Raw genomic sequence first — 26,824 nt, 5'->3', positions numbered from 1 at the left:
AGTTCATCACTTTCGGTCAAGCGAAGGAACTCTTTAGCTTTTTTGAGTCTATTTTCTTTCTTTCTGTTGTGGTGTAAGTTCTTGCATTTTTTGGAATTTCAATGGCTTTACGCCGAGCTCATTTTTCAATATTTGCCGAATGGAATATTGCGATATGTTCAGCTTACGAACCATTTTCGGCCACTGCGATGCGGGTTTCGATCAAGTCGCTTCCTTACTTTTCGAACCATTTCTGCTGATGTTGCTGTTTCTTTCGTCCACTTCCTTGACGTCGGACTACGCTACCAGTATCCAGAATCACGGTAACGAGTTGTGGTACGAAACCCAAAGATTTATTTAAATGCTGGAGTGCTCTAACGATAGCCACTTGTGGTTTTCCAGCCAAATGTAAAGAAATCACACTATCACGCTTGAATTCCATCTCGAATAACTTTTTTTCTGGGAAATTCTCACCAAAATGCTTTTGTGCGCTTCTAAACAATATATGAGATGTCACTGGAATAATTTTAACAGATGTCGGACGAGTGGCTTAGAAGTGACAGCAGTCTCAAGTTGGTTGCAGTTTTTTCATCTCACCCTACACTACTACAAAATTTCATAAGTCATCTTTTCTACCGAAATTTGCTAAGGTGTGATAATAATGCTTCCCGAATAATTGAATGAAATTTTGAAAAATCCAAGGTCGTATAATGTTGGGTCTTTTTTAAAAAGAAATAAATAAAATTGCTCCAGGACCATGTAAGCCAACATTTGGATTTTTATAAGAACTTCTTGGTCAAGAATAATAATTATTTTTATAAATGTTTGTGATTATGAAATTGTTTGGCAACAAAAATAATTTTTCAACGATTTTTTTCGACCGAAAACTCTTTGAATTTAAAAATAACGATTTTCCAAAAATATTGTTCTCAGCCTAAGGAAATCATGACCAAAAATAATGGATGTTTTGAAAATATTTTCCTACGGCTTTCGGACGAAGAATAGTAAATTTTATAATATTTTTCAATAGCTTTCTGGCCAAAATCTATAAATATTTTTCAACGGCCAAGAATATGCAATTTAGTTCTTAAATGTTTTTCAACGAATTTCTTAAAAGTATATTTTTTTAAATATACATACAAGAATGATGGGTTCTTAAAAAAATATTTTTTAACGATTCTCTTGGCAGGAACGAGGTTAAGATTTAATTTTACTTATCGCCTGTTTCTCACGAAATTTTGAATGGAGTTGAGGTTAAGGTCAGAACAAATTACTTTTTTTGAAGATGATCGCATAAATTTAGGGGTTGAAATGGACCAAAGAAAACCAAATTTCCTGATTTTGCACTTGCTCTAGAAGACACAATTATGGACCAATCGACTCGCAATTTTGCATGGGACAAGAGTTTGGGGCTGGGCAGATTGATCATCCATTTGACAATATAAGAATAATATTTAGTGGAGCAATAAGGTTCAAAATTTGCTTCATTCTTGTTAAAAGGTTTTCAGATCTGAAGAAAACTTTACCGAAAATTGTAGTGATGTAAGGTATCAAATGGCCATGCCCCACTATGGCCTTTGCTTATTTGTTTTAAAATTGAATTTTTAAAGGTTTTTTTTGTACCAGAAAATCGTGGGTAGTTCCACGTCTTCATATAGCCCCCATATAAAGGTACCCCCGGATATTCGATATTTTGATGATATTAGCGACATTATTTAGCGGAATCGTTCCAAATTTGGTATTTGAAGTTCGTAATGGATACTTAGTCTATGCCAGAAAATTATCTGTGCAGGTCCATGTCTTCGTATAGCCCCCATATAATGGAACCCCCATATTCGGTATTTTGATGATTTTAGGTACATTATAAACAGATTTCGCATTTAAATAGTGTAATAACTTATGACAAAAGTTGCCTATGCAGGCCCACGTCGTCGTATAAGAATTCGGTATTTTTAAGATTTTAACAATCGTGGATTTCTAGTTTTTTTTTTTTTTTTTTTTTTGAGAAGAATCGGTTTTCTTTCATTTTTTATCATCAGAATCATAGATTTTCCATGTCAAAAATTTTTTGACAGCGATTTTAGTTTTTAGAATCATACATTTTTATTTCCTCAGTCATATGTCTATGGCATCAAGTACCTCCCTCACAAAGGGTCAAAATTTTGAATAATTATATATTTTATAAAATGTGACGTAAGAGTCCGTTTGTTTTCAAATTACACACATCACAATATTTTTATTAACCCAAGGAATGGTGTAAAGGTGGAATATATCGGTATCGGTATACCTCCTCCACAAAGACTCAAAATTTTGAATATACATGAAGCTCAGAAAACGCGAAATTAATATCCAATTCCATTCAGATATGGCACATCTCAATATGTTATATGATGATATGTTATAAAAATGGAAGATATCGGACCATTTCTTCTGGTACTTTTCCCACATAGGGTTGAAGATTTAAAAAAAAAAACGCTCAAAGAAAGCAAAATAAGCATCCACATTTCTTCAAATTTCACACATACAAACATTTTTGCTAACACAAGTTCTGTTGTTGAAAATTGAAAAAAGGTTGAAAATTTTCAATACACTTATCTGTCATAACTTGTGAAACAAGTCAGCGAAAATGGTTTACGCCGGTCTACTTCTTAATATAGTCTCGTGAAGTATTTTTAGCGTTATAGTCATACTTCCTCATAGTGAAATGGTAAGGATTTCAAGAATCTTGATTTGAAAATTCTCTATCAGAAGAAGAGAAGAATTTTTAGTAACCATAACACCTAACATTTGTGTAAATAGTTCCCATTTTTCTTAAAAAAAATTTTTTTCAATATTTTAATAAGTGGAAAAGTGAAATATAACGGTCCACTTGATTTGAGTACCTCCATCATAAATGGATTTTGAAAAATCATAAATTAGCCGCTGCTTTTCCCTAAATACGACGTTTACAAAATTTTACTAAAATTGGTAACGTTTATTAACCAAAAAATGAAAGATGATTCATTGGCGTACTCTTTCGTGTCATGCGCATTTTTCACGTGTGTGATTCACATTTTTCGCCACAATATGAAAACAAATGTTCGTATTATAAAGTACCATCTTGCAATACCTAAAAAAATTTTGTTTATTTTTTTATTTTTCTTCGTTTTTAATCTACTTTTACTAGCAATTAAAAGGTGCGTTTTGATGCATTTGTTCACAAGTCAATCATGGCGTGCTTGTTTCTTAAGTCTTTTGTATTTTATCGTCAAGAACAAGGGAATATGTTTATTTGGGCGTATTTACATTACAGTGTATTAAATATTTTTGACATCCTAAAAATATGCAACAGTTTGTATCTCTTTTCGTAACTTTATTAAGAAAATGCAAAATACAAGGTTTTTATTACGAATTCCAATTGATCAATTTGTACGTGTACATTTGTAAATAAATAATAGAATGATATATTAGAAATATATTCAAATAATTGATACCTAACATAAAGTTTCGATATATTGAGACAATTAAATTTTATATTAATAAATAGTTTATCAAAATCAATAAAGTATTGTAAAACGTTCGTGTCTTGAGTCTTTTGTAGCAAACAAGAATTAACAGGTGAATATAATTGAAACAAATATATTTTTTGTATATTCAACTATGTTGCTATTCTGCTATTGTATACAATTACTAAGAAAATCTGACCGAAAACTACTACTTTATCCATGGTAGAAGAATATACAGTGGTGGCCATATCATATGCAACTAAGATTCATCTACGTTAAAAGGCTATATAAATTTGTAAATTTCACAACGAAGTATATAAAGATGGTTTAATTATAGTCACTACTTTCATACGATTTCAAATTATTATCAAAATGTGCAGCTTTTGTTTATATCTCTATGTTCACAGGTATTTTGTTGACAAATATGAAATTTGGTGTGGTCAAAACATATGCAACTTTATATATTTGGTTTAAATAACGGCATTTTTACAATTTCCTTTGTTCTATTGTTCTTCTTATTATTATCTAGAGACACTGCGTAAAGAGATTTAAAGCTACCTTCACATTTTTATTGCGTTGTTTTTTCACAAAGCTAAAACAGAGTTTGTTCAAAAATGGCACGCGATAAATTTGGATTTGTGCTCAGACAACGAATTGTGACTGCGTATCCTTCTGGATTATCACAGAAATGTATTGCCGAGAAATATACCGTTCATAAAGCTCCATATCGCGCATCATTAATAATTACAAAAAAAATTCACAAGTCTCTGTTATACACCGTGGTGGTCGAAATCGAAAAACAAGCGATCGGACGGACAAATTAATAATCAGACACGTGAAAAAAGACCCATTTATATCTTCCTCTAAGATAGTGGAAAGATTTCAGTTGCCAGTTTCTGCTCGCACCATCCGTAGAAGACTTTTACAAGCCTCCCTCTGCGCAAGACGTCCTGCAAAAAAAACCACTGATATCGAAGCGAAACCAGAAGAAGCGTTTGGAATTAGCTAAAGCTCATATAAATTGGACAGAGAGTAAATGGAGAACTATATTATTTAGTGATGAGTCCAAATTAACATAATTGGTAGCGATGGCATGTGCTATGTAAGGCGACCAGAAGGAAAACGCTCGAAGCACGTTACTGTAAAAAAACGGTCAAGCATGGGGGGGGGGGGGGCAATATAATGGTGTGGGGTTGTTTTTCTGGTGCCGGAGTTGGCCCACTGCACAGAATTGTTGGTATTATGGATAGATTTATGTATAAAGACATATTGCAAAGGGTAATGCTCCCATACGCAGAATATAATATGTCATTGCGGTGGGTCTTTCAACAGGACAACGACCCCAAACACGCTTCGAAGGTAGTCAAATCGTGGTTTGCCGATAATAGAGTTGCGGTGATGGAATGGCCACCCCAATCCCCAGATTTAAACCCAATAGAGAATCTGTGGGAAATCGTAAACAAAAAAAATTGATCGAGAAAGTTGTACAAGTTTAGATTTTTATTTTGCCGGCTGGAAGATGCCTGGAAATCAATCCCAAAAAGCGTCATTGACAATCTTATAGCGTCAGTGCCTCGAAGATGTCAGGCTGTAATCGACAACAACGGATTTGCAACAAAATATTAATTTTATTTGCACTTTACTGAGCTCGATTTAATTAGTTGCATATGTTTTGGCCACTTAATATAAGACTGAATATCTTTTTCTAATTTTTTTTATAAATGAATTGAATATCTATGGAGTATATGTTTTTTTTCTTAAACTACAAGCAATAAAAAATAATATTTAAAAAAATAATTGCATAATTTTGTTTTCAGAAAAATTTTTCACGGTTTTTGGTAAAGGTTAGATTTCAGTTGCATATGATATGGCCACCACTGTAGGTAGACGCTTCGACACAGCTGCTTGGACAATGAACTGTCAAACCAATTTTGGAATTGAAAATGTGAATGAAAATTATTTAAATTTGTAAAAATTGTTGAAAAAACGCGAATTATAATAGCCTCCGAATGACGTAGTATAAGAAAGCATATAAAAATCTACTTGTATTTGAAAAAAACATTTACATTTCCAAGTTTGGCTCAAATCGCATACCCCCTTCGAGAGTTAACGTGCACATTAGCCAGCCAGACTGACGGACATCCCTAGATCGACTCCAAATGTCTTGAAACGGATTTGATTCAAAGAGACCTAGAGTCTAAAACCATTACTTCAATGAGGTATCAAATGGCTGAGGGTATAATGAGGAGGTACCGTTACTTGGGGGCCATACGACAAAGAAGGCCGATGTAGCCCATTTTTATACCCTACACCACAAGGTGGTCAGGGTATAATTAATTATATAATTATAATAATAATAATAATAATAAATAATAATAATAATAATAATAATAGTAATAATAATAATAATAATATATAATAATAATAATAATAATAATAATAATAATAATAATAATAATAATAATAATAATAATAATAATAATAATATAATAATAATAATAATAATAATAATAATAATAAGAATAATAATAATAATAAGAATAATAATAATAATAATAATATAATAATAATAATAATCTAATAATAATAATAATAATAATAATAATAATAATAATACTAATACTAATAATAATAATAATACTAATAATAATAATAATAATAATAATAATAATAATAATAATAATAATAATAATAATAATAATAATAATAATAATAATAATAATAATAATAATAATAATAATAATAATAATAATAATAATAATAATAATAATAATAATAATAATTATAATTATAATTAGCATAATTATGATTATAATTAGCACTTTCCTGAATATAATTAAAATTATAAATATAATTATAATAGTCCGCCCCGCCCGACTTTAAGACTTTCTTTCTGGTTGAACTTGATTTAGACCCAAATTTCAGCACACTCCCGAAGATAGCTTGATTACAATAGAATACTTAAAATGCCGATACCAGTTTCACCCTATGCACCAAGAGTTCTTCATATAAGGTCCTATATGGTCCATATTCGATTTTTACAAACGGAATGACAAACTTAATAAACCATTAGTTATGTGGCTGAATAATCGATCATCACTGAAATGTGAAAAAGTCACTTTAAATGCGACTAACTACAAGGTCTACTCTCTATGGAGAACATGCTCTATAATTTCCAGTTTTGTAACAGCCATCTTTCTATAAAAAGAGGATATGTAGAATATTTCCTTTTTTGATTTAAAATCCAAAAAAATCTCTCTGCAACCTTTATGTTCCCATGTTCCAATTTAAAAGAAATTAAACATCGACTCAAATTTTTCTCTGCTGGAAATCGTAATTTCCATATTTGGATTTATCACACCAAGCATAATCACATTTTAGCAAATTTATTTAAAATATGCAAATGAACATCAACCTCTTATTGCCTCTTGAAAACCAATTGAAATAAAAACAAACGTTACTAAATTACCAAACACTAAATAGCCATTGATTGATCGATTCATCCTTAAAAACCAAAAAAAAAAAATGATTTGTGTTGAAGTGAACAAATAGTTTTGTGAATTTTGTGTAATAATTGCAAACAATCTTTTAAATGATGTGTTCAAGTCTAGTGACTGACTGGCTAACTGGCTGCCCGCTCGACTAGATGGCTGGCGCGCATGTGCACCATGGATTTTACCGCTTAGCGTTTGGTTGATAGTCATAACTTTGTTAGATATTCACGCATTGCATCGAAGTCGGTAATTATTGCCAAAGTTCAAATTTGCAATTAGTTAAATGGGTTTTAATGTCAACGGGTAGCTATTCATTTTGGGAGGATATTGAAAACAACAAAAATTTTAACTGAAATCGATATTGACAAAATTGATATTTACATTTCCTGTTTAAAAAAAAATTGAATTTCTATGAGTGAGTGTTGAGATCGGAGATTTGTCCTCTATCAATAACTAATCGTTTACGGGTTACGGGTCTATTAACAAATGACCTGTTCGAGGTCTTTTACTCATAACATTCTCATCAATCTACTCTTTCATATAGACTGTACAAATATGTTTTATCGGGAGAGGAAAGGAGACATCTGGATTTTCCTATCCTTGAAATGGCGAAATCTTACACCTTTATTCCAAAGTACGGTTGAAAAAACTATTTAAATGGGATCGTAGTAAATCAAAATATAAAAACCAGTAAAGAAAGTCTTAAAGTCGGGCGGGACCGACTTTATGATACCCTACACCACTTTGCTAATTTAGTAGAGCTCCACATAACAATTACAAGTTTTTATGGGAGAATTCAATCATACACGCTATGATTATAATTATAATTTAAAGTTCAAAGGACTAAATATGCCGTAGCATTTGTATCTTTTAAATTCGGACTTGTATTGTCCATTTGGTGCAAAATTAATTTGAAATCAGATAAAGATATATATGGAAGCTATATCAAAATCTGAACCGGTCACGATAAAATTTGGCAAAGATATTTCTGAGCTGTATTTCATATATTTCCCTGAATATCGTTGTTACGGAGCACATATTACGGCTGTGGGTAACAAATATAACAAATCGGATGAACAATATATATGAGAGTTATAGCTATATCTGAACCGATCTCCACCAAATTTAGCAAACTAGCTTCTAGACTCAATTCGGTCGTATGTGCCAAATTCCATCCCATTTGGGCAAATGTTAGACCTTTGGTGCACAATAAAAGGTAAATCGGACGAAGTTATATATGGGAGCTATATACAAATCTCGACAAAATTTAGCAAAGGTATTTCTAAGCTGTATTTGATATATTTCCCCAAATATTGTTGTTACAGAGTGCATATTATGGCTGCGGAGGACAAAAATAACAAATAGGATGAACAATATATATGGGAGCTATAGCTATATCTGAACCGATTTCGATCAAATTTGGCATACTCATTTTCAGGCCTAATTTGGTTGTATGTGCAAAATTCCATACTATTCGGACTGATATTACACGTTTGGTGCACAATAAAAGGCAAATCGGACGAAGATATATGTGGGAGCTATATCTAAATTTTACCGATTATCTCCAATTTCAATGGGGTTCGTCCTTGGGCCGAACAAATGATTTGTGCAAAATTTCATCTGGATAGGGCAATAAATGCGAACTGTACTTTGTTTACAAAAATACATGGACGGACAGACGGACGGACATGCAAAAATCGACTCAGAATGTGATTCTATGGAGATCATCAAAAGGAACTATGGGTCTATCTCGTTTCCTTTTGCCTGTTACAAACAAATGCACAAAGACATAATAGCCCGACCACCTTGTGGTGTTAGGGTATAAAAAGTCAAAATCATATTGTATTTGTAATACTTGGTTTGTAGATCAAAAACTCGGGTTCGCAGGCCAGACTTTGTTGAGACGTCTATTTAGCCTTGTTTCGAACATTTTATGTAGAGTTTTGAAAATATATGTATAGAGAGAGTTACTTCAAGATGGACCCTATATAAGGGCAAACCCGATTTCAATTATTTTTGTACCATAGCCAGCCTTATGGCTATAGAGGCTTTTATATATTTTGATACGACCAAAATATGCCTCATCGAAATATCGGTTCTGAATTGTAGGTTTCTTTGTACTAAATTCGTTTCAGGATATTTGTCTGTCTGTCTGTCTGTCTTTTAGACATACTTGCTACGTCGTAATATTTTATTAAACTTATATCGAGTTTGGAGATAGGCAATATCGGTCCACTCCTTCTGGTATCTTTCCCACAACAGGTAAAAATTTCAAAGAAAATATTTAAAATCATAAAAATAGAAAGGGTCTTTCGATTTTGTGCAGACTTTCCCACGCCTAGTGCTTTCATCAGTTGTAGATCAGGTGCGAAATCGGATAATATCGGCCCCATCAAGTACCTTATAATCGTCTCTTTTGTAAAAACACATTCCAACTCTTTTACCAACACAAGGTATCAACAACGGATAGAACGGACCACTCCTTCTGGTACCCCCCCTTTCAAAGGGGTCAAAACTTTGAATAACTATAACTTCTATAATATGTGAAATGAGGATCGGATTACCTTCAAGTTTTGCATGTCTCAATATTATTATTTACCCAAGGTCTGGTGTGAAGATAGAATATATCAGTGCACTCCTTCTGGTACCACCCCACAAACGGTCAAAATTTGAATAATTATACACCTTATAAAATGTGAAATGCGAGTCCGATTTTTTTTCAAATTTTACAAATCCCAATATTTGTATCAGTGACATAGCACTGGTGTGAGAATGGACAATATAGATCCACTCCTTCTGGTACCTCCCCACAATACGACAAAATTGTTAAAATTTATATTTTTCATAAAATTCGAATTAGGCACTTGATTCTATTTAAATTCCACACATCATAAAATCTTTATTAATAAAATATTTACTGTGAAGGTGGGATGTATAGATCTTATGCCTTCCGGTACCTCCAGCACAATAGGCAAAAATTTTGAATAATAATATCTCTCAGAAAATGCAAAATAACCACCCGATTCTCTTCAAATTTTACACATCATAATATTTTTTATTACCAAAAGATTGGTTCTGAAAATGATAGATATCGGTCCAATTCCTCCTATAAAAGGGTCAAAATTTTGAATATCCATGTAGCTCATAAAACACGAAATTAATATCCGATTTAATTTTGACTTAGCACATCTCAATATTTCTATCAACACAAGATATGCTATAAATATGGTACCGGACCATTATGTTTTGTAACTCCACCACAAAAGGTCAACATTTTGAATAACCAAAACGATTAAAAAAACGAAATAAGAATCCGGATATCTTCATATTTCACGCATCCCAATATTTGTACCAGTTTATTTGTTTACAAGCGTACAAAAGCATTTTGGTGAGAATTTTCCAGAAAAATAGTTATTCGTGATGGAAATCAAGCGTGATAGTGTGATTTCTTTATATTTGGCTGGAAAACCACAAGTGGCTATAGTTAGAGCACTCTAGCATTTTAATGTGATTAAATTTGTTGTGTCTCGTACCATCGCTCGTTACAGTGATACTGTGGCGTAGCCCGACGTCAGGGAAGTGGTCGGAAGAAAATAGCAACATCAGCAGAAATGGTTCGAAAAGTAAGGAAGCGACTTGATCGAAACCCGCGTCGCAGTGGCCGAAAAATGGCTCGTGAGCTGAACATATCGCAATATTCCATTCAGCAAATATTGAAAAATGAGGTAAAAAACGGGGTAAAGCCATTGAAATTCCAAAAAGTGCAGGAACTTACACCGCGACAGAAAGAAAATAGACTTAAAAGAGATAAGGAGTTGCTTCGCTTGGCCAAAAGTGGTGAACCGCCGAATTTGGTTTTCTCCGATGAGAAAACATTCATTGTCCAGCAGTTTGTAAACAAACAAAATGATCGTGTTAACTTGCCAAAGAGGTCAGCTGAAAATGTGCACCTTGGGTTGGGCACCAGAACTCAAGCGCCGGCCATGGTGATGGCAAATATTATCGCGAAAATATTCTGGGTGCATTAAAGCCTTGGGCATGCAAACATTTTGGGCGCAGACCTTGGACATTCCAACAGGACTCAGCACGCGCCATCCAAGAATGGTTACAAAATGAGGTTCCACCCTTCATTTCCAGCGAACAATGGCCACCAAAATCTCCGGATACCAAACCGTTGGACTATTGTATCTGGAGTATTTTGGAAAGCAAGGTTGGCACTAACAAATACGATCACCTCATGCAAGCGCTTCGCCGGGAATGGGCCAAAATACCGCAGAGCAACATTCGGTCAGCATTTGAAGCTTTCATTAGCCGTTTGAAGGCCATAATTCGTGCCAAAGGTGACCGACTCGAACAAATCTAAAATTATTCTAAAATTGGATGCTATTTCCGACATTTTTTTGCTTTCATTCAATTTAAAAAAAAATTAAATAAATTAAAAAATATATAAAAATTATTGCGTTGGACTTTGTTGCAGGTTTTTTAATCTCACCCTGTATGTGGCATTTTGTTAATTTTTCACACATTTTGTTAATTCTAGAATCTAGTCTTAGAATGACTGAATCAGGAAATATTTCAATTTTCTATTGACATTTAATCAAAGTTCTCCACCCAAGTGAAGAGGCAAAAAACACACACACATACATATACTCACACACTCTCAGCAAATCCAAAGAAAAAAACCCAAATGAAATCAAAAGTGTGAAAACTGGTTTCATTAAATAAAAGTTGATTAACCAATTGCCAGATATACAAATAAACAAAAGCCAAAAGCAAAAAAATTGGCAAGCAGATCTCGAAGAAGAAGAAGACTCACACACATACAATCACAATGGACAGAGAATAACATGCTTGGATTTATTGTTAACACCGACATGATAATTTCACGGAACACGTTAAGAAGTTAAAATTAATTTTGTTTCAGCCGGTCTTTTTTTTTCATTTGCAGCTAATCAGGCAAGCCGTGGCTAGCCGAAAAAAAAAAACGCCAGAGCCACCCCAAAACTGGCCATAATAAGACAATGAAGTACCGCTCGCACACACACACTAGCACACACACACACATTGTCGGTAGCAAACTGGCTTTCAACTACGGCTACGACGACGACAGCGAACGCATTTGTAGCCACCGATAGCATCTTCATCAATGGTACTGGGCAGTGATTAAAATTTGTTAAAGGCATTCAAGCCAACCACAAATAAACTACAACAACAACAAAGACGACAAGCTCAAACAAGATTATCATGAAGAAGCAACTAAACAGCATTGGATGACTTTTTATGGCTACAAAGAAGCTGATGATGAAGAAGAAAACGAAGAAGCAGCAGCATCAAAAGTAAACAAAAAAGACGAAGACGACGACGAAGAAGATGAAGCCACATGCAAGAGTGAGGTGCGCACGCGTCGACCTTGAACAAAATAAGACTGGAAACCGACGAATCTCATCAATAAACCTGAAAACTGACTCTTCTATGGCAACAGAAAAGTATGGCCAGAAAACAAAAAAAAAAACAAAAAACAATTATGGCAAAGAAACAGTAGTGGTCGGTCATAATAGGGGGAGGGGGTGGCGAGGGAAGTAGTTAAATTTAACAGCAACAACAATAAACACAAATACTTGTTGTACGCATGCCCAAACGCAGCGCCACTGCCACTCACTCGCTAACCCACTCACCACCGGTTGACATCGTCAACTTTGACTGCCAATGAAAACAACAAAAATCGGGATACCGGTTTTGCCATTTTATGATGTAACTTTTTCTTTGTAAAGAACAAATGTATCAAAAGCAACAACAACAAAAATATTTACATGTGTATGCATATGTGTGTGTATAAGATTCGAAATTGCTGTGACCCCTTAATGTGAAGGACTGTGGTACACAGAAATAAGGCCAGATAAATAAGACATCGAAAAAGGTGTTAAAAATTTGAAAGTAGTCATAGAACATCTAGGTAAACTTATTTTAGCCATAGAAGACCTGCATAGGTCTTGAGGACAGAAAAGTCCTGCAGGTGGTCATCTGGCTATAGAGGGCAAGACTCGTTGGAGATCTTCTCCCTTTAGAAGACCGGCAAACATACATTATTTTTATAAAGGTTTTCTTCTATGCCAAAAATGACCTGTATGAGGTCATATGGTCAAGGAGGATCTGTAATAGGTCTTCTGGTTAGAGATGATCTATATGGGGTCATCTTGCCATGGATGACCTGTAAGAGGCCATCTGGCCTCTGGTAAAAGAAGACTTCTTAAAGGGTTTCAAGTCATAGAAGTCCTGTAGATGGTTATATGAAGGTTGTCATAGAAGATCTGGTTAAAGTTAATTAAGCCATATAAGATCAGTAAGAGTAATTTTGAACAGGGAAGTCCTGTAGGTAGTCATGTAGCCATAGAATGCCTGTTAAATTCTAGACTTAGACTATTGGCAAGATGTTTTATATCCCTTAAAGTTCCCCTAGTCGTGAAAGACCTATTAGAGGCCTTCTAGTCAGATAAGATCAATAAGATGTCTTCGGGACAAAGAAGACTTGTGAGATCTTTTCAGAGAAGACCTGTAGTCTTCTGACCAAAGGAAACCTGAAAAAGAAGATCTGTGTGAGGTCTTGTTCGTTATAGAAGATCTGTAAGAAGTCTTCTGGACAGGGGAGACATTAAAAAAGTCTTTTGGTTGGAGAAGATCTGTAAGAGATTTTCTCATTAAGGAAGACCAGTAAGAGGTCTTCTGGCCAAAAGGAACCTGTAATAGGTCGTCTTGCCAAAGAGGACCTGGTGAGATATGATCTGTATGAGGTCAACTGGCAAAAGAGGACCTGTAAGAGACCTTTCGGCCAAAGATGAGGTCATATGGTCAAAGAGGACCTGTAATAGGTCTTCTGGTTAGAGATGGTCTGTATTAGGTCGTCTATGAGGTCATATGGCCAAAGAGAACCTGTAATAGGTCTTCTGGTTAGATATGATCGATATGGGGTCATCTGGCCAAAGGTGACCTGTAAGAGGCCATCTGGCCAAAAAGGACCTATGAGAAGTCTTCTAGCCAGAGAAGATCTGGAAGAGGCCTTCTGGTTAGAGAAGATCTGAAAGAAGCCTTCTGTTTAGAGATGGTCTGTATTAGGTTGTCTGGTCTGTATTAGGAACTGGAAGAGGTATTCTGGCTAAAGAAGGCCTTCTCCTGACCAGAGGTCCTTGGTTTGGATAAGGCTTCTAACAGGTCTCGTGGCCAGATAAGATCTATAAAAGCTTTTTTTTGGAGAAGACGTGTAAGAATTTTTTTGGCCCGAGGAGACATGTAAGGGATTATCTACCTGGATAATAACTGAAAAAGGTTTTATGATCCGAGAAGAGGTTTTTTTTGGGTGGAGAAGGCCCGTAAGAGGTCTTGTGTTTACAGAAGACTTGAAAGATGTATTCTGGCTGTAAAAACACTGTAAAAAGGTATGTAAAAGGTCTCCTGGCTGGAGAAGGCTTGTGAGAGGTTTTCTGACCGTAGAAGATCTATATGAGCTTTTTTTGTTGGACAGAAAAGACCCCAAAAGGAACTTCTGATTAAGGTAGACTTGTAAGAGGTCTTCTGGAATAGAGTAGCTCTCTTTAGCATGAGAAGACCATATAAGGCCAATAAGAGATTGTCTGGCCAGAAAAGACCTGCAGAAGGTTTTCAAACCATAAAAGTCCTGTAAGCTTTGTTCGGGCCTTTAAAGGCCTGCAATAGGCTATCTGACTGTAAAAGGCTAATAACAAGACCTCAGGCGATAGGGGTCAGAATATATATTTAATGCTTAAGAAATAATTTTCTATACAAAATTAGGTTCTTGAAAACAAAATTAGGTACTTAGGCGTTTATATCCCTTGAAAAATATTTCTAAATTCCAAAAAAAAGTTTTATAAGTCCTTTTTTATAGTCCTTGAAAATCCACGTTTTGAAATCCTTAGGAAATATTCTTAACAATCCTTGAAATACATTCCCAAACTTAATAGGCCTTGAAAAATATTCTTAAAAAGCCACGCTTATATTCCTTAAAAATGTTTTTAGAAATTCACGTTTAAAATTTTATGTTGATAGTCCTTGAAAAATAGTCTTAAAAATCCATTTTGTAGTCCCTGTAAAAGGTTTAGAATCCACGATTTTAGTCCTTAAATCAAAAATCTTAAAAAAATCTGTGTTTATACTCCTTAAATATATTCTTAAAAGTCGTTGAAAAATATCCTTAAAAACCTCGTTTATAATCCTTAAACATATTCTTTAAAATTCTTGAAAATTATATTAAAAATTCAATTTTGTAGTCCATGGAAAAAATCTTAACAATCCTTGAAAAAAAATTAAAATTTCACGTTGGTAGTCACTAAAAAATACTTTTCAAAATTCACGTCCGTAATAATTATTCTAAGAAATATTCTGAAAAAAAAAAAAAAAACATTTTTAGTCCCTGAAAAATGTATTCTAAAAAATCCATGCTTTACTCGTTGAAAAATATTCTTAAAAAATCCACATTTATACTCCTGACATTAATCAGGACACATGAATAAAGAACTATCAGAGCTATAAATACATATAAGTAAATAAGTTTTTTAAATAAATATTTTTTAAAATCTATTTAATTCGACAACCTTTTGAGGTTTTTACAATATGACCAACCCGATGTGCAACATTGCCTATATGCCGACCCATTTCTTCGACCTTTTTATTATTATTTTTTTTTTCTATTATTATTTTAAAATTTCTTATTAACTTTCTCTCATGTGAATTTACGCCAATTGGCCATTTAAGGTAATGTTTAAACAATTTGAAACTAGGCATAAATTTAAAATAACGTTATTTTGAAAAAAAAAAAAAACAGAAATTAGACTTGTTTGCCTGCTCTACAGAAGTCTGGATAAGAATGCTGCCGGAATTCCCGCAAAAAAGAGAAAAAATAAACAAAAATATAACGGCATTTCAATGCAGATAATTGAAATATCTTGGAATTTCTTGCAATTGCATTTCACTATAAATAGACGAAAGTCGGACTGGACAAGTATCCACAAAGTTCTCGACTATCCAAGGATAAACAATCAACCATGAAATTCATCATTGTTTTCGTCGCTCTCTTCGCCCTTGCCATGGCTGGTAATCCCGATGTGCAAATTGTCAAACAAGTCAGCGATGTGGGTCCTGAAGTTTCGAATATTTGGCTGAAACCTCTGATGGCACTATCGAAACTGCCTCCGGTCATTTGGAAAATGCTGGCAGTGAACATGAAGCCATTGCCGTCAAGGGTTCCTACTCGTGGGTCGATGAGAAGACTGGCGAAAAATTCACCGTTGAATATGTTGCCGATGAGAATGGTTACCAACCCAAGGGTGCCCATCTGCCAGTTGCTTAAATAATTATTATATTTTTTCTTAATGATGTTTAAATAAATGAATAATAAAAAATGGAATGAAATGTTGAGAAATTAAATTAATAGTGTGTGATTGTTTTTTCAATCGGTAGTTAAACCTCAAAAAAATTTGATTAAATAAAATTGGAGAACTTTCAATAAACGTGGATCGTGTTTAGGTATATTTCGGAAAGACTGTGATTTTTAAAAATAATTACTTTGAGACTATTTTTGGGGCACGCGAATTCTTTAAAAATATTTTTTAAGAGACTTTTTACAAAAAGGGATTTTTTTAAACATATTTTGAAGAACTAAAAAAGAAGGATTTTTATACCCTACAACACTATGTGTTGGGGGTATTATAAGTTTGATTGGGCCAAAAATTATGTAACACCTCGAAATATTGGTTTCCCACATAGGAAAGTATATATGGATCTTCCTAGATCGCTGAGCTGAGTCGATCTAGCTATGTATGTCCGTCCGTCCGTCTGTCCGTCTGTCCATGTTAATTTGTAATCACTCTACAGGTCGCAATTATGGCCCGATCTTCACGAAATTTAGAATGGAGGTGGGGCTAGGGTCAGAATAGAACCCTATTTCTTTTGGAGATGATCGCCAAATGTTTAGGGGGTGAAATGGACCAAATACTGAAAAAATGTGCGGGGAAGAAGCCTACCAATTTGGGTGGTCATCGGATAATATTTAGCGGGTAATATCTTTTTATTTGAAAAAATTCAAAAATTTTCATTAAAGCGCGAATATTTTAAACCCCGGCGAAATCTCAAAGCCATGACAAGGCTACTTCTGATCTTTACATTGATGTTAAGATCAAAAAAATCGAATATATAGCATATATATGCGATATATATGTCTATCAAAGAAGATATGCTTGAAAGATCTCTTATATGTCGAGAACGGCTGAACTGATTTCGACAGTTCTCATTAATTCAGAATAGCCTCTTCGCAGGAAAGAAAAAACGGCTCAAAAATCGCATAAAAATATCTCTCTAAAGATGAAAATATTGATTTTGTAATATTTTCTCATATTTTTTTCAATTTTGTCATATTTTTGGCATATTTTCATTTTGAATCAAACATTTGGTAATATTTCTACAGCTAACAAAACTAAGTAGTTAGGATATCAGGACATCATATACAGATCGCATTTATGGCCCGATCCTTACGAAATTTTGCATGGGGATAAGATGAGGGTCAGAATAGAAGCCTACTCTTTTTGGAGATGATCGCCATATATTTAGGGGTTGAAATGGACCAAAAAACTGCAAAATTGTCGGCAGGTCGTAATTATCGCCCGATCCTCACGCACATTTGAATGGGGGTTAACGGACATTGCAGAAGCCAAGCAGTTTTGGATGGCCATCCAAAAATATTCAATGTGTGAAGGAGTTTGCCAACTTTTGTAGACAAAATACGAAAATGTCCATTCCAGTGACTTTTTGGAGAATTCACAAATACAGGAAAGACGCACTTCTGACTATTTCGTTAACGCTGATTTCGTTGCGTTTCAGTCAAAAACCAATAATAAATGTTAATCTTTTGCCACTTCTGAGAGATTATAGGTGTTTGGGAAATATTGGTTCCAGCTCTAGGAAGTCCATTTACGTGCAACATCTTCCAATAAATTGGAAATGAGCAAATTAGTTAAAGTTGCTATTATTCGAAAATTAGAGAACGGAACCTGATGGTTTTCTTTTATTATTTGTCACAATATCTTGTGGAATTCTTTCGAGTATCTCGCCTATATAAACTGTATCGTTTATTATAGTGTTGTAGGGTATTCAACGGTCGGCCCCGCTCGACTGTAGCCTTTGCTTACTTGTTAGGAATATTTTTGGGGAGCAATCCATAACAGGATATTTTAAGAATATTTTTGAGGGGGACTATTTACAAACATGGATTTTGGAAAATAATTTTTTGAGGGACTATTTACAAAACTGAACTTTTTTTGAATATTTTTCTGGGGACAATTTACCAACGTGATTTTGTTTTTCAAAAATATATTTTGAAGGACTATTAAAAAGGTTGATTTTTAAGAAGATTTTGGAGACAGTTTACAACGAGGATATTTTAAAAATATTTTTATACCCTCCACCATAGTATGGAGGCTATATTGAGTTTGTCATTTCGTTGGTAACACCTCTTTTCAATTATTCTAAAAGTATTCCAGATTTGAAGCTCCGATGGTCTTTAAAGAAATATTTTTTAAGAATTTAAGTTTGTGGCTCTTATGGTCCTAGGAGAATATATTTTAAAAAGCAATATTTGTGCGCTAATGGTCTTTGAATTCTTTTTTTTATTCTTAAAAATCCATATTTGTGGCTTTGATGGCTCTTTAACAAAGTTCTTTAAAATCCACATTTGAAGCTCTGGTGGGCCTTGAAAAAATATTCTTAAAAATCCAAATTTGTGGCCCAGATAGACCACATATCCCAACGCAACACTAAGAAAACTCCCGCATATGCAGAAGCCCAGTCGAGGCCTTAGAAATGGCGACGATTGCGGGAAGCTTCTGCTCATCTGAAGAGGTGGTGTCGAAGAAGGCTACGAACAAAGAAGCCTTAAAAAAAGACCTCTGAGGTGCAAGAGCCGGTCGTCCACCCTCCAAAGCAAAGGAAGATGAGGCTGAGGTTAAGTCTACGGAGCCTCTGAACTCAAAAAAAGCTGTGAGGAAAAAAGTCGAAGCCTGCTAAACCCTCCACATTTGTGTATAGCCCTTAAAAATATTCCCCAAAAATCTCCGTTTGTAAATATTACCACAAACAAGTACAAAATCTCCGTTTATAAATATTACCCCCAACAACTAAAAAAATGTAACTTTGGCCGGGCCGAAATTTTTAATTCACCATATGGAACGAATTCGGAAATTTTCAAAAAAATAAAAAATAAACATAAAATCCATGAAATATTCTGTTAAAATCTTAAAAATGCCGAATGTAGCCTTTATATTAGGGTTTATACGATGACATGGACCTGCAGAGGTAAGTTTTGTCATAAGCCAATACAAAATTCAAATGCGAAACTCAATTTTCAATATTCCTTTTATTTATTTTAAAAAACAATTAAAGAACTTATTTAGGCAACGGGCAAATGGGCACCCTTGGGTTGGTAACCATTTTCATCGGCAACATATTCAACGGTGAATTTTTCGCCAGTCTTCTCATCGACCCACGAGTAGGAACCCTTGACGGCAATGGCTTCATGTTCACTGCCAGCATTTTCCAAATGACCGGAGGCTGCTTCGTATGTACCATCAGATGTTTCGGCAACATATTCGAAACTTTCAGGACCCACATCGCTGACTTGTTTGACAATTTGCACTTCAGGATTACCAGCCATGGCGACGGCGAAGAGAGCGACGAAAACAATGATGAATTTCATGGTTGATTTTTTGGTTGGTTGATTGTTTATCCCTGGGCAGTCAAGAACTTTGTGGATACTTGTCCAGTCCGACTTTCGCCTATTTATAGTGAAATGTTATTTCGAAGAATAAATTTCACATCACATCACATCAAATAACGATAATAATCTGCATTAATTTGGCATTCATATTTCGCACTTGAGGAAACAAGAACTGCTTTTATTTAAATGTTAATTAGATGTGAAGGTGCTTCAATTAACCAATGAAATTCGTAAAACCAGAATATTTGCAACGGTATTTTTGTTTGTTTTTCTTTTATTTTATGTTTGCTTTATGCAATTGCCAGTTACTTCTACATTGGGCGTTGGCAGCAAAAAGAACATGCCAAATTTCGAAAAGAGTTTCCGTACAATTTCATCTAGTTATTTTAATGATTTAAAGAAAGAATAGCAGAAGAAATCCATGTTCTTTTGCCCTGGTGGTCCATGAAAAACATTTTCTAAGAATCCACTTTTTGTGGTACTTGTGATTATGATCTTTGAAAGGTAATTTAAAAAAAAGTAAATACAATTGTGCTGAGCTGAGCCACTATGCGACGCGTTCTGCCGTTGGTCGCTCACAGTCAGCGGGTATGGCAATAAAGTCTTGGATTGAATATCCGAGTTCCAATGATCCTTAGACTGACGCTATGACGAGACGATGCTTCGGCTCAAACCTCTGTGCTGATCCCCACATGGACCCCCTACCCAGTTCTTACCATTGTACGGAACCTATGCCATTACAAAACCAGGTCTCTCCGAAAGCCGAAAAAAAAACTGAAAAAAAAACAACCAAATCTATTTTGGCTGACGCTGGAATGGACTCATTGGCACCCTCAGTTAATAAAGTTACAAGTGCGAATATTACCTCAACCTCACCAAGAAAGATCTTAAAATCGGACTTGGGCATCAAATCAGGATTGTCTGCTACCGTGAGTTGGAAGAAGAGGACGGGAAGCTTGGGAAAATACAATGTTCTGACACTTCATCTTGTAAACGACAGCGTTAAAATAGAGGTAAAAGTAATCCACCAGATCATTGCGATTATGGGGCTGTTAAGGCTGGATCAGGACAGTGTCGCTGTAGAAAATCTAACAATTAACAAGTAAAAAAGCTGTAAGTTCGGCTGGGCCGAACTTTTAATACCCTCCACCATTTGATACAAATTCGGCAATTTCCAACAAAAAAAAAAAAAAAAAAAAAAAAAATAATTACATAAATAAAATCGGTTAAAAATTCTGTTAAAATTTTAAAAATACGGAATGCCTATACGACGACATTGACCTACATAGGCAACTTTTGTCATAAGTTATTTCAATATTTAAATGCGAAACTTGAAGAAAAATCTGTTTATAATGTAGCTAAAATCATCAAAATACCGAATATGGGGGTACCGTTATATGGGGGCTATACGAAGACGTGGACCTGCACAGACAATTTTCTGGCATGGGCTGAAGTATCCATTTCGAACTTCACATACGAAATTTGAAGCAATCCCGGTAAATAATGTCGCTGAAATCATCAAAATACCGCATATCGGGGGATACCGTTATATGGGGGCTATATGAAGACGTGGACCTACATATCACATTTTTTTACTCAGGATGTAGTATCCATTACAAACTTCAAGTACCAAATTTGAAACGATTCCGGTAAACAATGTCGCTGAAATCATCAAAATACCGAATATATGGGGGCTACACGTTACATGGGGCTACACGAAGACGTGGACCTGCACAGATAATTTTCTGTCTTAGGCTGTAGTATCCATTACAAACTTCAAATGCCAAATTTGAAAGAATTCCGGTGAATAATGTCGCTAAAATCATCAAAATACCGAATATCAGGGGGTACCGTTATATGGGGGCTATACGAAGACCTGGACCTGCACAGACAATTTTCTGGCATGGGCTGAAGTATCCATTTCGAACTTCACATACGAAATTTGGAACAATCCCGGTAAATAATGTCGCTGAAATCATCAAAATACCGCATATAAGGGGATTCCGTTATATGGGGGCTATATGAAGACGTGGACCTACATAGCTCATTTTTTTACTCAGGATGTAGTATCCATTACAAACTTCAAGTACCAAATTTGAAACGATTCCGGTAAACAATGTCGCTGAAATCATCAAAATACCGAATATATGGGGGCTACACGTTATATGGGGGCTACACGAAGACGTGGACCTGCACAGATAATTTTCTGTCCTAGGCTGTAGTATCCATTACAAACTTCAAATGCCAAATTTGAAAGAATTCCGGTGAATAATGTCGCTAAAATCATCAAAATACCGAATATCAGGGGGTACCGTTATATGGGGGCTATACGAAGACCTGGACCTGCACAGACAATTTTCTGGCATGGGCTGAAGTATCCATTTCGAACTTCACATACGAAATTTGGAACAATCCCGGTAAATAATGTCGCTGAAATCATCAAAATACCGCATATAAGGGGATTCCGTTATATGGGGGCTATATGAAGACGTGGACCTACATAGCTCATTTTTTTACTCAGGATGTAGTATCCATTACAAACTTCAAGTACCAAATTTGAAACGATTCCGGTAAACAATGTCGCTGAAATCATCAAAATACCGAATATATGGGGGCTACACGTTATATGGGGGCTACACGAAGACGTGGACCTGCACAGATAATTTTCTGTCTTAGGCTGTAGTATCCATTACAAACTTCAAATGCCAAATTTGAAAGAATTCCGGTGAATAATGTCGCTAAAATCATCAAAATACCGAATATCAGGGGGTACCGTTATATGGGGGCTATACGAAGACGTGAACCTACATGGCTCATTTTTTGACTTAGTATGTAGTCTCTATTACGAACTTCAAATACCAAATTTGAAACGATTCCGGTAAATCGGGGGTACCGTTATATGGGGGCTACACGAAGACGTGGACCTGCACAGATAATTTTCTGTCTTAGGCTGTAGTATCCATTACGAACTTCAAATGCCAAATTTGAAACAATTCCGGTGAAAAATGTCGCTAAAATCATCAAAATAACGAATATCGAGAGGTACCGTTATATGGGGGCTATATGATAACTTGGATCTACATGGCCCATTCAATATTAGAATAGATAAAAATAATTATTTTGTTTCGATTAGCTTAAGCTAGATTAGTTTTAGTAGCACTTAAGCAACATATTTTAAAATAAAATCAGAACCCAAACTACTTCCAAATAAAAAAGTTGTTTCTTCTTTTTTCGCCTCCTACAGACGAGGATGAGGAGACTCTGATGGCAAATTAGAAATATCTTTAAAAATACAAATTTGTGGCTCTAATGATCCTTGAAAAGAATTTCTTAAAAATTCCACGTTTGGGTCTGAGATGGTCCTTAGACAAAATTCTTAAAAATCATCGTTGAAAGTTCTGATGTTCCTCCAAAAATATTCTTAAAAATTCAACTCTGTGGCCCAGATTTCCAATTTTGGGGCCTCTTGATTAGGGCATACACAATATAATGTTTAAAAGAAAAAAATATCCACGTTTGTCGCTCTGTTGGTCTGTGCAAATTTGAAGTGAAAAGGAAAGTCAGGTAGACACTATCACACACTTACTACTATGCGATGCGTTTCAGTGTTACAGTGTTACAGTTTGTAGTCAGGCTACCGACTGTATTCTAACTTATCTTCGTTGAAAACTGTGTGCCTCAAGGAATATTACGATTAGTTATCGAGTCCTATCATGGCATTGAGGCTATGCCATGGTCATCCTTAGTCCTTTCACAAGACAAAATTGAAAAAAAAAAAACAAAAAAATAACCAATCCTACTTCTATAGATGCTGGTATGAACGTCTTGGCACCCTCAGTCAACAAAGCTACAAGTATGACATTTACTTCAACATCAACAAAAATTACCTTGATATCGGACTTGGACAGCGATTCAAGGGCATTAAACTACCGTGACCGATATGTCGATGGGAATCCATCCACAGGCCTCAAAAAAGGCTATGAGGAAGAATTGCAATCGGCTATTCCTAGGTCATCAGTTGATTCAACAACACAACCCGCTACGATGGAGGACGTGGTGAAACAACTGGTGGACAGGGCAGAGACGACTATATAACGAACTTTAGCTATATCGAGCGGACATCAGGGTATCTTTTCTGCCGAGTTGCCAATCTCGCTGAAGAAAGCAGCAACGAAGGCGCCCAAGTCCCCCTCTCAGTCATTGGCTGTGAAAAGGATACGGTTAACAGACGCAGACGGTACAACAGTCCGTCTCATATCACAATAATGTGAAGGGAACGAAAGCCGATAGTGCTTCACAGAAACTTTGTGAACCAAAACAGAAGCAAGGACATGAATCAGCTCAACGGATGGTACCCGATGACCTTAGATTAGCGGTCGTTTATCTATAGCCCCTCAAAAAATATTCTTCAAAAATCCAAATATGTAAGAAGTCTTTTAAAATTCATTCAACTGTGTAAATGATCCCCAGAAAAATATTCCAATCAAATCCATGTTTGGAAATAGTCCTTCAAAAATACTATTCAAATACACGCTGTTTATTAATAGTCCTTTAAAATATATTTTTAAAAATTCGCGTTTGTAAATAGTCCCCCGAAAAATGTTCGAAAAACTCCTCAAAATGAAATTAATAAAAAACAATGTAATCCTTTAAATTATATTGCTGACAAACCACCTTTATAATAATAACAGTCCTTCAAAAATATTCTTAAAAAATTTCCTTTTGCAAGTTGTCGCTCAAAAAATATTTTGAAAAAAAATACACATTTGTAAATTTATCCTCGTTTGTAAGCAGTCTTCAAAATAAGTATTCATAAAAATCCACTTTTGTGGATTATTCCTAAAAAGATATTGTTAAAAAAACGCGCGTCTCTCAGAAAGTATTCCTAAAAACCCCACGTTTTTATAGTCCTTTAAAATATATTTAAAAAAATCCAGTTTTTAATGACCCCCTCAAATTTTGAAAATAAAATAAGCATTGGTGAATTTTTCCCCATTCTGGAGGGTGTAATAAAACCTTGGGCACCCAAACAATTTGGCGGCAGAACTTGGAAATTCCAACAGGACTCATCACCATCGCACTCCGCACGCGCCACCCAAGAATGGTTACAAAATGAGGTTCCTCGCTTCATTTCTAGCACACAATGACCACCAAAATCTCCGGATACCACCAAACCTCCGGATAGACCATTGTGTCAGAAATATTTTGGAAAGCATGGTTGACAATAAAAAAACCAAAGTGTTTATCACCTCAAGCAAGCGCTTCGCCGGGAATGGGCCAAAATACCGCAGAGCTACATTCGGGTAGCGTGTGACTGTTTCTTTGGTCGTTTGAAGGCCATAATTCATGCCAAGGGTGACCAATTCGAACAAATCTATACTTATTCTAAAATTTGATGCTATTTCCGACATTTTTTGCTTTCATTCAATAAAATTTAAAAAAAAAAAAAAATAATTTTACATTTTGGTTGGTGGCGGTTGACTTTGCTGCAGTTTTTTTTATCTCATCCTGTATAAAGACTTCCACAAAAAATATTCTGAAAAAATCCGCATTTGTTTACAGTACTTAAAAAAGATTCTTTAAAATCCACGTTTAATTGTAGTCCCTCAAAAAATATTTTTAATATTACAACAAGGACAGTGTTCAAAATAAGTATTCGTTAAAACTCATTTTTGTGGGTTTTTCCTCAAAAAAAATTCTTAAAAAATGCACGTTTCTTACAGTTCTTTGAAATATATTATTTAAAAAATTCACCTTTTGTAAATGATCTACTGGAAGCTATTGAAAAAAATCCACGTTTGTAAAAACTCCCCCAAAAAATAAAATAAAAACTATTTTTAAGTAATTTTGAATAGTCTTCCCAAAATAGTCTTTAACTACCGATTAAAAAAAAAAAAAATCATAGACACATATTAATATCAGTTTTTCAATATTTTATTATTTTTTTTAAGTACCATTAAAGAAAAGTAATCATTTAGGCAACGGGCAAATGGGCACCCTTGGGTTGGTAACCATTCTCATCGGCAACATATTCAACGGTGAATTTTTCGCCAGTCTTCTCATCGACCCACGAGTAGGAACCCTTGACGGCAATGGCTTCATGTTCACTGCCGGCATTTTCCAAATGGCCGGAGGCAGCTTCGTATGTACCATCAGAGGTTTCGGCAACATATTCGAAACTTTCTGGACCCACATCGCTGACTTGTTTGACAATTTGCACTTCGGGATTACCGGCCAAGGCAACGGCGAAGAGAGCGACGAAAACAATGATGAATTTCATGGTTGATTGTTTATCCTTGGATAGTCGAGAACTTTGTGGATACTTGTCCCGTTCGACTTTCGCCTATTTATAGTGAAATTTGTTTGCTGCCAAAGAAATTGTTTGTTCTGGAGCAAGATTTTGTTGGGATTTGTAGTTAAATGAAACTGGATTTTCGATTTTTTTTTTTGGTTTGAAATTTTGATTTTGAATATCGTTTAAACAAATCATGGCAAACAAGCATTGCGCTAATAAAATTATGAGTTTATGCATTAATGGGGAAATATGTGTTTGTTTGAATTGGATTCTGGAAATATTAAAGATATTCTTGAGAGATTAAAAAAGAAAACAAGTTTGTGTCTTAAGTCTTTTGTTTTTGTTGAGGTTTATTTGCCTTAGGGGAGGGGGAGCATAAAACTGATATTGAATAACACCTTGAGTCCCATAAACAGCTAAAATATCAAATTCGCAATAATTCACATTAAATGAATTTCTTTTCCAAATCAAAATCAAATTTATTTCAAATGTTTCCTTGCCATTATTTTTGTTTGACAAACAACCACCCTAATTTAGGGTGCCGCCATTTAAATGATTGATTGCCTCATCAATGAAATGTCATTCCGATGTCGATGAATCCCAGTGCAACAATGTTTCGCTGTGACATTTATCCATTGTTGTTGTTGTTTGTGTTTTTTAGACAAATAATTTCCATATCGGGGGTGGCCATACAAAGTAAAAGTCCTTGACCAAAATGTCGACAAGTTATTTGTAAAACATATTCCAAACAATTGAATACATATTTTTTCTGCTATTTACCTTTCATGGAATGCAA

The 26,824-nt window shown here is 34.8% G+C and overlaps 4 protein-coding genes across 4 annotated transcripts in view; 2 read left to right on the top strand and 2 right to left on the bottom strand.

Annotated features, from left to right (window-relative positions):
• The window catches only part of LOC101897706 (endocuticle structural glycoprotein SgAbd-5), an 86,655-nt gene that overhangs the window by 8,687 nt on the left and 51,144 nt on the right, over window positions 1-26,824 (top strand). The window lies entirely within an intron of this gene.
• On the top strand, window positions 15,956-16,393 carry LOC101901160 (larval cuticle protein 65Ab1). Its single transcript, XM_005191011.3, is given in 2 exon segments — window positions 15,956-16,108; window positions 16,111-16,393. Coding segments are annotated over 2 exon segments (303 nt in total). The 5' UTR covers window positions 15,956-16,011; the 3' UTR covers window positions 16,317-16,393.
• On the bottom strand, window positions 19,357-19,783 carry LOC131800412 (larval cuticle protein 65Ab1-like). Its single transcript, XM_011296773.3, has one exon. The coding sequence runs from the start codon at window positions 19,710-19,712 to the stop codon at window positions 19,407-19,409; it is 306 nt and encodes a 101-aa protein (XP_011295075.2). The 5' UTR covers window positions 19,713-19,783; the 3' UTR covers window positions 19,357-19,406.
• Window positions 25,652-26,055, bottom strand: LOC131801231 (larval cuticle protein 65Ab1-like). Its single transcript, XM_059119587.1, has one exon. It carries the CDS (start codon window positions 26,011-26,013, stop codon window positions 25,708-25,710), a length of 306 nt encoding a protein of 101 aa, XP_058975570.1. The 5' UTR covers window positions 26,014-26,055; the 3' UTR covers window positions 25,652-25,707.

Source organism: Musca domestica, unplaced genomic scaffold (genome assembly GCF_030504385.1).
Source record: "Musca domestica strain aabys unplaced genomic scaffold, Musca_domestica.polishedcontigs.V.1.1 15, whole genome shotgun sequence".
Taxonomy (NCBI): domain Eukaryota; kingdom Metazoa; phylum Arthropoda; class Insecta; order Diptera; family Muscidae; genus Musca; species Musca domestica.
Note: the sequence above shows the minus strand (reverse complement) of the source record. Positions and strands in the feature narration are given on the sequence as shown.

Coding starts and splice junctions, on each gene's coding strand:
- LOC131800412 (XM_011296773.3), bottom strand. CDS start 19,712: ATGAAATTCATCATTGTTTTCGTCGCTCTCTTCGCCGTCGCCATGGCT.
- LOC131801231 (XM_059119587.1), bottom strand. CDS start 26,013: ATGAAATTCATCATTGTTTTCGTCGCTCTCTTCGCCGTTGCCTTGGCC.